Genomic DNA, 12,215 nt, shown 5'->3' with positions numbered 1-12,215 from the left:
TTTCCCACTAAAGGTCACTTTTGTCCAGGGCTGCATGATGTGACCATAAAAGTTACTATGCCATTAAAACGGTTTATAGATCAGTTGATATCAGTTATAAATGTAGTAAAATTCAGGTAATTAGAGCCTGAGCACTCACACATTTTATTTTTTCACTCCAAAGGATTGCGTCTTTAAACTGGCAAACAATTTTATTAAATACGTGGAAATATGTAAAAGTGGTGCAAAATGACTCAAAATGACTTTAAAAATGTATTTATTTTATTTTTAGTGACGTTAAACCGAAAGTAGTTGAGGACGCCATGAACAAAATGGAAAGAAATAGAAACACAAAAGAAACAAAAAAAGGGGGAAAAAACATTTGTAAAAAAAAATTATAAGTTAAAATTATAAAACTAAATAATAAAATCGTTTCAAATAAATGAAATTAAACAAAAAAAATGAAATTAATGTTAAATGTTAAAAAATGATAGCAACAAAAATGAAACAACCAAAAACTAAAATGTTATGGTTAACGTTTTGATTATGTATTAAAGTAAATTAAAAAAATAAAAATGTATTAATGTTAACCCATTTCAAATATATCAATAATCAATAAATGCATCTATAATCATTTGATTTTATTTTTTAGCGATATTAAACCGGAAATAGCGGAGACGTCACTTCCGGCCGTTGAAACAGTCCGGCGGGAAAGTGGAGGTAAACACAAACTGCTGACACCATCAGACAGAGCGGTGTCTCGCGCACACACACAGACTTTTTCTTGTTCTTCTTCTCCTCAAAAACAAACATGTCCCGGGTTCTTAACGGTATCGTGGCGGTTTGTCCGGACATGGGTATCGGGATGACCGGAAATCTGCCCTGGCATCCGGTCAGACTCAGGTGAGAAACGTTAGCATCTTTTTTGTTTTATGCTATAGTGATTATTGTATCATCACTTTACAAACACGTGACTTGTTGTTGTGTTTTTTTCGTTTGCAGTAACGAATTCAAACATTTCCGAACCATGACAGCGACGTCTTCTGTTAAAGGTAAAACAAAAAGTCATTCAAAGTAATATTTGTGTGGGTTCATTTAAAGATAAACAGCCAGAGTTTCTGCTGAGTCAAAGGTCAAAGTTTCATCATGTGACTCAGTTACACATTTACAGTGTTTGTCAGATTTACCTGCTACTACTGCTTCTTATGACTGAAATAATAAGGAAAAAAGATTCAAACTGATTAAATGTATTGCCAACAGCTACTTAAATGAGAATATTTCCTGGTTTATTTTGCTCCATATAACAAATAAATCGTTAAAACTCGTAGTTTGTGCACAAAAACAAGATCATTTTTACCCAATTATTTGTGTTCTATCAGAATTTGACCGTATTTACTGTCAATGTCATAGTTTGTAACTGGTAAAAGTGTATATGTTCATGTAACTTATTTTACAGTGTATTATCTCTCTCGAGTCTTTTCATGAGTCCAGAGAAACAACCTGTGTGCAGCTTTATATCCACATATATCTCCTTATTTATGTATTTATTTATTTATTCCAGTCAAATCTACAGTATATTTTGTAACATCTGTGAGATTTTTAGTTTTTAAATTAAAAACTAAAAACTAATTTAGAAAACTTTGTTCTCGTGCAAACAGGCAAAAAGAACGTGGTGATCATGGGCAGAAAGACGTGGTTTTCCATCCCAGAGAAGAACCGACCTTTGAACAACAGGATCAACGTCGTCCTCAGCAGACAGTGCAAGTATGTGTCCACTCCACAGGGGGGCGCCAAAACTCCACAGAGCAGACTTCTCAAACTCATTTGGCCTCTATATATATGTATATATATATATATATATATATATATTTATATATATATATTTATATATATATAAAAAAAATCTATTTAAATTAAAAGAAAGAAAGATTGTTGCTGTATTTGGGTGAACTGACCCTTCAAAACCCAATCAGCATAAAGTGGGTGTGTCTTCCAGTGGAGGTGTGTCTTCTCATGGACATGTTTTCCCCTCAGTGGCTGCAGTTGGACGACTTGACTTTAAAGTGATCCTCATACAGGTTATTGACCTGTGTGTGTGTGTGTGTGTGTGTTCCTGTAGACTGCCCCCTGCTGGAGCTCATCACCTGGCCGCAGACTTCAGCTCAGCTCTGAGGCTCGTCGAGACAGAACTGGCAGATGAGGCCGACCAGATCTGGATTATCGGAGGCAGCTCTCTCTACAAGGTACTGCATCATCACAGAGGGGGAGGAGTCAGGCTGAACACTCAGATTATTAAACTGTACAAAGAGTGTAAACACTGTCTTCGTCCACCAGGAGATGATGGAGAGCCCGGGCATCAAGAGACTGTTTGTCACGCGGATCCTGAAGCAGTTTGAATGCGACACTTTTCTGCCAGAAATCAGTCTGGACAAATATCGTCTCCTGCCAGAGTAAGATCATCAGCGTCTCTGTGCTCGATTGATTTGGACTCTTTGTGGCTCTAACTCTTGATTTTTGGTGTCTTTGTTGTTTCTCCTGCAGGTTTCCAGGAGTGTCACAGGAGCTGCAGGAGGAGAACGCTATCCAGTATAGGTTTGAAGTTTATGAAAACGTCGAGCAATGAGGAGGAAAAAATAACTGTAAAAAAACAAAAAATGCTGGACATAAAGTGACATTATTTTTACGTGATTTTCTTTTTTTGTTTCTTCACTTCAAATAAAATCTGATGTCAACAATAACTACCTGAACTTTAAGGAACACTGAAGGTAACGACACTCACGCTCACTACAAACATGGATCTTTGTCTATTAACAACATGCTGTCCTACTAAAATCTACACCTGCTTAAGTCTACTATATCTTAATTATTCTGCCACATTTTCCTCACCTTTAGACGGCATTTTAGGCTGGAAACTAAAGTGTGTAAACCGCTCACTCTCCCACACCAAAGTCAAATTTTTGGAGAATTTTTGACCAAACAGGAAGTCGGCCATGTTGGATTTGCACGCCTTGTAAATGAAGCACGTTTATCATACTAGTATAAAAACATGTGTCATTTGCACTCGACACATCAAGCACACAAAAATGTACATTCAAAAGGGGTGTGGCCACAGTAACCATCGGAACTTTGGCGAATTTTGCCCATTCGCCATGAAACAGGAAGTGGGCTGTGACTTCGCCACACGTTGACTGATCACCTCGAAACTTCATACGCAACACAAGCGACCGACACTGAACACGTCTACAAATATGAACTTGACCCAACAGGGAGTCGGCCATTTTGAATGATGCTGTAGTTTCACCATGAAACAGTAAGTGCCCTGTAACTTGCAGTATGTACCTAATGTTATCATTAATATACTAAATACAGTTTATATACTGAATATTATTATTTATGTACTGAATATTATTCACATTTATATACTATATATACATATTATTTATATACTGTATATTGGTATTTAATTTATTCAGTCTTGATGTTGTGACACAAATGTAAATATTTCTATCTTCTATATAATTCTTATTCCTCTCTTATATTATTAGTATACTTTATTTTTAAAGGTTAATATCTGTAATCTTTTCTATTATTGGAGATTAATATATCATTTCTTTATTTGGATTCTGAAAAAGCCAAGATTTGAAAGTGATTTATGTAAAAACTTTTTTTAAAAATCCTTCTCAATGACTCACACGTTCAGGTGACTTTCTTTCTTTCATTATTCTCACTCACTCACACATTCACTCACTCAGTGATGTGACAGGTGAAGTGAGTGAATGTTGCTGATGTTAAATCTTCACTAAAACAAATCCGTCTGCAGCCTTGAACTTTTGCTGTGACGTCGTCACACACACACACACACGTATAAATACCTGTGTGTGTGTGTGTGTGTGAGTCGTACCTGCGTAAAACGCTTCACTGAAAGAACACGGTGTGTGATGATGATGATGATGACGATGAAGCCGCTCAGAACAGAACAAGCTGTCATTGGCTGTCTGTTTCCTCCTCCTCCTCTTCACTCTTTCATCTCCTGTATATCTCTCTCTTCTCTCTCAGTCACTCCTGTTGTCTCCTGCTCTGATGTCTCCTCCTCTGGTGTCTCCTCCTCTGATGTCTCCTCCTCTGGTGTCTCCTCCTCTGATGTCTCCTCCTCTGATGTCTCCTCCTCTGGTGTCTCCTCCTCTGGTGTCACCTCCTCTGGTGTCTCCTGCTCTGGTGTCTCCTCCTCTGGTGTCTCCTGCTCTCCTCTCTGGATTCTCCTCAGTCTGACAGACCAGGATCTCTGTGGATCTTAGTGGACCTGCTGCAGGACCAGGTCTGCAGCTTCATCACTGTCCACGGTGAAGAATGAGCCTCATTCAGGTCAGTGTTGAACTAAATAAGAACGTGAAGCTGTTACAGGAACTTGGACATCGTCGCATATATACAATGTTATGTTGTTATCTGTACTACAGCGCACTGTTTAAATAAAACTGATGAAATGGTGAATATTAAATATGTAAAACAGTTCATCAAAAAAGTCAATTTAGTGACTCCGAAACATTCACGTTTCTGAGAACGAAAATGAGAAAATAATGACATCTAAAAGTATTAATTGGGTTGTTAGTTCAGTCTAAACCTGACTTTAGTAAGAAGTAGTGACATCTAGTGGTGAGACTGTACATAGCAGTAAGTGTGTCTTTACAGACCAGAAAGGATGTCATATATTATCTTATTTAAAATAGGATCTTCTCGATTACCTCAATTATCTCAATCTGAGAGGGAAAAATAAGCGGTTTTCATTCTTTGTTCTTCTTCTTTTCATGTTTCATGTCCACACTCTCTTCTTGTATTGAAAACAAACGGCCAGTGAACACAGAGTGATAGAATGTTCAGGAATGACATTTTCTCTCCGTCATTAGCTATTCTGTCTGTTTTTGTATGAGCTGAAGGCCACGTCTCATGAGGCTGAATGTCACACACACAGCTTTAAAAAAAAACCTCCTCACTCACTCACTCACTCACTCACTCACGCACTCACTTCACTTCTAATCCTCCTCATGGCTCCAAGAGGCAGAAAAATCTGAGAAAATGATTTTAACTATTAATAAAAAAAAACACTCAAACCATTAATCAATTATTAAAATAGTTCATGATTCATTTAGTAATTAATTAAGAATCGATCAAATGTAACAGCCCTGGTAAATTCAGAGTGAGAATTAGTTTTATTGTCACAGTGATAGTGAATTAAACGTCTTTATATATATATATAGCATGGGTCACTTTCATTGTTATTTTTATTCTTATCTTATTTTATTCTATTCTCTATTTTTAACAGTGCTGTGTATGGATGCTGGAGCTGTTAATTTCCCCGAGGGAACCTCCCAAAGGGATTAATAAAGTCGTCTGTCTGTCTGTCTGTCTGTCTGTCTGTCTGTCTTTAACACCAGCCCACCACCTTTCATGGGATTTGAACAAGCGAGCCTCCGTTTACGAGCCCAGTTTCCTTCCACTTGGACATGAGCTGCCCTGATGTTTTGGCTTCCCATGATACTTTTAATATTTTAGTACCTTTCAGGTGAATAGCAGTGTGTTTGCATCAATACCAATTTTCCTTTATTGGAATTTTTGGAAGAAATTTTCCTTAGAAGTTTTCCTTAAAAGAAATAAAATAGGGTAAAAAGTTAAAGTTAAAATGTAACAACAGGTACAAATATGTTTTTATGTTTGTATGATGTTCATTCATTTATGAAATGTGCAAATTGCCAAATTCAAAATGGCCAAGTTCCTGTTGGGTCACATGTTCAGGGTCGGTCTCTTGTGTCATGTATGAAGTTTTGAGCAGATCGGTCAATGTGTGGCGAAGTTTCGTAGTGTTGGATCAAAATTTGCCAAGATTCCGATGGTTGCCGTGGCCACGCCCTTTGGAATCTAGGAGACATTTTGATAACTTTTAATCCTTGATGTGTCTCGTACAAATTGACGTGTTTTTTACGTTTGCACGTTTATGAAACGCACAAATCACTGCAGTTTTGAGCAAATCGGTCAATGTGCGTCAAAGTACCAGAACACCTCCTGTTTCTTGACGTTGGATCAAAATTTGCTGAAATTCCAATGGTTGCCGTGGCCACGCCCTTTTGAGTTTACGAGGTCTTTTGATAACTTCTCATCCTTGATGCGTCGTGTACAGATCAACCTAGTTTGTGGTATGATTAACGTGCTCAAATGTGTTCCTATAACAAGATGGACGGCAAATTTAATAAGGGGGACACGGAGGAAAAGAACAAACTAAGGGAGAGAAAGAACAGCGTTACTAAGTTATTAAGATAATGAAAATATATAGGATAAATAGAAACAACAATAAATAATTGAAAATATTAAAATAACATATAGGAGACGTGTTTCCTGGGGTCTCAGCTGGACAGTCAGCGTTTCCTCAGTGTCTACGTGCCGTCCTTCATGTCCAGCCACTGCTGATAATGTAGTCACTCCACTGCTGATGGATCCAATAATGACGACAAAGAAGCGAGAGAGATGCCGCGTTCAGACCTTCATGCTCACGCCTTCAGGTTCTGTGTGGTTACAATGATTGGTGAATAAACTCATCACTGAGGGGAAGCAAAGGAAGAATAATACATCTCAATAGACACTGAACTTAAATGTTCAGGTTTTTGTCGTCACTGTCATCAGCTGGTCTACTGCTGCCTCGTGTGGTCACTTTGTGTCCCTGAGGTAAATCTGAACAAATGTTTTCAAATACAGAAGTGACAAAATAAGACATTTGAACTTAGTGATGGAGGCAGCAGTGAATCAACAACTCCTGTGTGATGTGACGTAAAATCATTGATTTTCTCTATGGACTTTGGTGTGGGAGAGTGAGTGGTTTACAAACTTCAGTTTCCAGCTCTCTAAAGGTGACGAAATGTGGCAAAATTATTCTTAAGATGTCGTAGACTTAGGGTGACATATATTTTATGAGGTGAGTCTTTTGTTAAGTGGCTAAAATCTGTTTTTGAAACACAGTACAGTATAACATAAATCAAGTCGCATAGTCAAGGTCGTAATGGTTTGTTGAACAAAAGGCAGTTTCTTACGCCACTGTAAAAATCATTCACTGACGCACAGAGAGTGTATGAACACACACACACACACACACACACACAGAGGCAGTTAAATAACTGGTCACAGCGCTACAGACGTGGAGGAGAGAAACTCAAGGCCACACACCCACAAACGACAGCAGCAGTGAATACAGGCTGTTCTGAAGAGGGCAACACACAAACACACAAACACACACACACACACACACGTTCTGTCTGAAGCTAGAAAGAACAGAGAATAAAGAAAGAGAAATTATGTCCTTAAAAGTCTGACTTTCCTCTGTACTCGCGTCAGCTGACGGAACAAGTCTGTGTTTTATTGGTTAGCGTGAAACCTCATCACCTGCGAGTCGCAGTTACCGTGGCAACAGTAATGAGAGTACAAGTGGATCTTGAAGTATTTTAATAAAGCAGGTGTGTGTGGGTGTGTACTTGTACTTGTGCGTGCTGTGTATTAGTTACGTCTTTAAGACATTGAAAGACCTCAATGTACAGCAGGGGTTGAATGTCGGGTCCAAAAGGTCTACAGTTGTAAACTATCCAAGCTTATACTAAAAACAATAAAGCCTCTGAATTCTGTAGGAGTTTACAAGTTTAACCAAAACCTCCCAATCTGAAGACCCACAATTAAGAGTGAAAATGGATAATTGTTAATCCACTTGTGCCTCCATCGGTAAATGAACTGCTTTTCTACCAAATAGTTCAGATCGATTCTGTCAACATTTGTGAAGGTTACCAAGTTTATCATCTATATTGTCCCACTTTTTGGCACCCTTCGCTTTGGGTACCTATAGAAAAGTGGTTCCTCACCAACGAGTGGCGATAGAAATACTGCAATCCACTGATTGGATGACAGAGAATCATCTCTTCTTGACTGTCGCTGGTATCATTTCACGATATTTTCACAGGTGTCATAACCACTAACCAACTAATCATAACTATCGTCATGTGTCCAACACAACCTGCAGTGTAAAGACAGCTCTAGTAATCCTTTACTTATGTGGATAAAATCAATTTTTTGTTATAGATGCAGTTTTGTGGGAATAATTCATACACCCATACTCAAAAAACCCTCAACCACTGCTGATACCTAAGAACCTAAAACTCTTCTTCTTCCATTGCAGGCACTCCGCTGTGACAAACTTTCATCAAACACACTGGGGGTGGAGTAAAGAACCCAAGTTCTTAACAATGGACGAGTCTACCAAGGTTCAAACGGACGGAAACTCCCTGCTGAAGGCGGTCTGTCTCAGTCGTCTGCGTCTCACCCGGCTGCTCCTGGAGGGAGGGGCCTACATCAATGAGAGCAATGAACATGGCGAGACCCCGCTCATGGTGGCCTGCAAGACACGCCATACAGACTCACAAAGTGTACCCAAGCACAAGATAGTTCGGTATGTTCTGTGACGATACAGGAAAGCTATTAATTTGTGAAAGTACTGCTGTGTCTCAGTTCAGTTTGCCTTTGCTGGCAGCATTTCAAGGCTGACATTTCAAAGCAATGTAGGATCTAATGGGGTATATCCTTCCCAACCTGCAGACTTTGGTGGATTCCGTTATTTATGTAACACAGACCTTAGCGGACCTCTGCAGACATGTGGAATGCATGATCCAGGCCCGAATGGTCCGGGGTGAAGGAATTATCGACATCTAATGGTGTGACTGCAGATTGTAACAAATGTAGGACTCCTGCACTCAGCACTCCCCTTCCATAGCAAGTCAGGGATTAACTAAGCCCTTTCTTCTGTGTAGTAAGCTCCCATTTCAAAATGTGAAACTGATACTGGCAGGTTTGTCTATTCGGGTTGCTGTAAGGACATGGCAACGCAAGATGGTGGCACCCGTAAAGCATGGCACTTTCTGAAAGAACATACAGTACTAAAGGCTTCTTTTAAGGCCACAAAAAACACTTAAACACTTATACTAACATACTTATAGTTGTGGTATATTGATTTCTGTCAACAACCATTTCATAAATATTACACACTTGACCCTTGGTATACTGCTTTCTCCAAATGAAATGGCCTCATAACTGAGACACAAATTTAGCATTGATAAACAGGCTTCTTCTTTCCTCGTATAATAACTATGATCTTCACTTATAACAGGTATCTTCTGGAAAATGGTGCTGATCCAAACATCCAAGACAAGACAGGGAAAACCGCACTGATGCACGCATGCCTCGAACAAGCAGGAGCTGAAATTCTGTCACTTCTTCTGAGCAATGGAGCTGATCCAACACTGGAGGATCATGCAGGGTTGTCAGCATTGGTTCATGCGCTCAATTCAGGAAACAGGGACGTCCTCAGGGTCCTTCTGGATGCCTGTAAAGGGAAGGGTAAGGAGGTTATAATCATCACCACCAACAAAATGCCAACTGGCCATCAGGTGACAAAACAGTACCTCAATGTCCCTCCACCTCCTGACACTGAGGAACGTCTGCATTACAGCCCAGCATCCTCTCACCAACATCCTAGTCTGATATGTGTTCCTGTTGTGGATAAGAGGGTCAGTCTTCATTGGCTACATTCAGAGAAGTGGACCAAAAGTCCACCCACGCTGCTCCAGCAGAGCCAGACCTCCTCTCTGACAGGGGAACCAGAGGAACTTACACCTGAGGAAGGGCGACCCTTCGGAGTCGGTAGTTCTGCCGTTCATGGAAGACCTCCTGCTGTTTCCCGTCACCACAGCGTTGACATCAAAGATATAGCAGGGCTTCTGAAAGCACTAGAGAGCAGGAGTGAAAGCAAAGGAGGAGGTGGAAGAAGAGGCTTAGGAAGAAAGATGTCATATGACAGTGCTGCAAGTTCACTGCACTCTGTTTCACATCCAAACTTGCACCAAGACAGTCTCCCCTTCCCGTATGAGTCTAGACAAGTGGATGAAGATTCCTCTGACTGTCCCACACAACTAAATGTTTCAAGTCTGCAAAATGTGGTCCGTCGACGAAACATTGGCATGAACCATTACAGTTCTGACTCCCAGTTACCACAGTTTGGCTGCCGAGCCAATAGCTCCAAGAGTAGTGGTGGAGTTGGAGTGGGAACAGAAAGGCACAAGCTGGTCAACAGCAAGTCCTGCGCTCTGTCAGGATCCAGAGAGTCCTTGGAGAGCGCTGTCCAGAGATGTGAAACAGCCAGACTGGAGCAAAGAGGCTCAGGGGGTTATCTTCTGGACCACATTGCCCACACCCGCCCAAGATACCTACCACCACTTAATCCACATGCTCCCATACCGGATATTGGGGCCAGCTCTACCTCCAAACCTTTGACTGGAAGTAGCAAAACACTGAATAGTGTTCTTACGGGGTCAAAGCCTTTTCTACCCTGTGCACCTGTTTTCCCAAAGAACGCACAGGCCAATAGAATGCTATGGAGGCGCCATTCAATGCAGAGTGAGCAGATAAAACAGCTGGCAAACTTTGAGGAAACTCTTGGCCATAGTACCACCGCTGACCATCATGAAAACCTTGCATTATAACTACTTGAGAAAATTACTTCATGCTGTATAAACTGAAATTACACTACTGGCCACTTTATTAGCTAAAATGGCAGGAGTGGCACCTGCTGTGGTCCTTTGCTGCTGTAGTTAATCAGCTTATTTGAGTGACTGTGGCCTTTCTATCATTTCAAACCAATCTGGCCGGTCTCCTCTGAACTCAAGGCAAACTGCTGAATTGCTGGTTCCTGGATGTTTTCACTTTTTTGGATCATATTCTCTCTAAATCCTCAAGATGGCTAGCAATTTCTGAAATACTCAGACCAGCCCATCTGACACCAACAGCCACTCCATGTTCAAATCATTCTGATGCTTGGTTGGAACTTTAATGGCTTGTCATGACTAAATGCATTATGTTGCTGCTATGTGATTGATTGGCTGATTAGATATTTCCTTTAACAAGCAGTTGAACAATTGTACGGCTAGTGAATGTATAATATATATTCTCCAGCATTGGTGAATACATTGTATAATATATGATCTAGTGCAGGGGCAGGGGTCTCAAACTCAAACTCAAACTGACCTAGGAGCTGATGAGCATCCAGTCTGGTTATGTGATATTATGTGGGGAACTTAGCTAAAACAACAATATTCAAAAGTATACTTCACAAAAGTAAAAGTGTTTGTTATGATATGGAACAATACAGCTGACATAATGCAAAGTGAAATAAATAATAATAATAATAATGAAATATTATTAATAACAAAAGAAATAAAACTCTGATGTAACCTAGTGTATATTATTATAATTAAAATATTGCTCACTGTTTATGACAATGTGAATATAATATTTGGTATTATATTCTGTCTATAATCTAGCTACAGGGGGAGGGGGTCATGGGCCAGTTCCCATTATAACTTGATATGAAGTGGTGGGCCGTGAGTTTGAGACCTCTGATCAATCACTTTTTTCCACCCAGCTCCTGCAACAGTTTAAAACATTTGTTGTAATATTGTTAAAAGATAAAATAAACATAAAATTAACATCACAAATCGTCTTTCTTTTGCGCAGTGACAACAAAGTAAGTTTCAGCGTTATCGAACATTTATGTTAACAAGCCACTTTCAAATGGGTCGTGGGAGTCGTCTTTCAGATAAATGCAATAATCACAGAATATAGTCATAAATAAAGGTTAGCAAAATACATTTGTATCTGAGTCAGTTAACTATTTATCTTTGAAAAAAATCCTTATAGTTGCAGCTCTAACTTTTCCCTCAGCTAGCTACTCAGCTATGTAGCGAGCTAAATATAGAGCGAGACACAAGTAGCTAGCTAGCTAGAATAGCAAAACTATTAAAACATTATGTAATGTAAAGTTTACATGAAAGTGGAGTGGTTCTTAACTCTATAACTGTAGATGGTCGATATCCTCAATCTACATTGTGGATATCTACAATTGAAATGGAGAATGGTTGTACAATTTAATTAAGATGAAGACAATTGTGGGATATCGCTAATGATAAAAACAACAACCTGTATGCCCGACCATATTCTTACTTTTTTTATTATTAGTAAAACAAACAAAACATACAGGACAAAATAAATAAAATACCACATAAACATTTCAGGGTTTCACTGACATGAACTGTTTTGTGATTTTAAAGTCTTAAGTCCATATAACTATGTGATGTAATGCGCTTTATTGTTGTATTTTAGGT

The 12,215-nt window shown here is 39.4% G+C and overlaps 2 protein-coding genes across 3 annotated transcripts; both read left to right on the top strand.

Annotated features, from left to right (window-relative positions):
* The first annotated feature begins 663 nt into the window (after positions 1-663).
* On the top strand, positions 664-2,717 carry dhfr (dihydrofolate reductase). Its single transcript, XM_058636546.1, has 6 exons — positions 664-882; positions 982-1,031; positions 1,638-1,743; positions 2,099-2,222; positions 2,314-2,429; positions 2,521-2,717. Exons 1-6 carry the CDS (start codon positions 791-793, stop codon positions 2,600-2,602), a joined length of 570 nt encoding a protein of 189 aa, XP_058492529.1. The 5' UTR covers positions 664-790; the 3' UTR covers positions 2,603-2,717.
* A 1,165-nt stretch (positions 2,718-3,882) lies between these two features.
* ankrd34bb (ankyrin repeat domain 34Bb) lies at positions 3,883-11,613 on the top strand. Of its 2 annotated transcripts, XM_058635306.1 has the most exons (3): positions 3,883-4,341; positions 8,183-8,452; positions 9,167-11,613. In XM_058635306.1, exons 2-3 carry the CDS (start codon positions 8,250-8,252, stop codon positions 10,536-10,538), a joined length of 1,575 nt encoding a protein of 524 aa, XP_058491289.1. In that variant the 5' UTR covers positions 3,883-4,341; positions 8,183-8,249; the 3' UTR covers positions 10,539-11,613. The 2 variants fall into 2 exon arrangements, with proteins under 2 accessions (XP_058491289.1, XP_058491290.1); XM_058635307.1 differs by lacking the exon at positions 3,883-4,341 and having other exon boundaries at positions 7,265-8,452.
* Positions 11,614-12,215: the final 602 nt, after the last annotated feature.

The sequence above is a fragment of the Solea solea genome, chromosome 8 (genome assembly GCF_958295425.1).
Source record: "Solea solea chromosome 8, fSolSol10.1, whole genome shotgun sequence".
Lineage (NCBI taxonomy): Eukaryota > Metazoa > Chordata > Actinopteri > Pleuronectiformes > Soleidae > Solea > Solea solea.
Note: the sequence above shows the minus strand (reverse complement) of the source record. Positions and strands in the feature narration are given on the sequence as shown.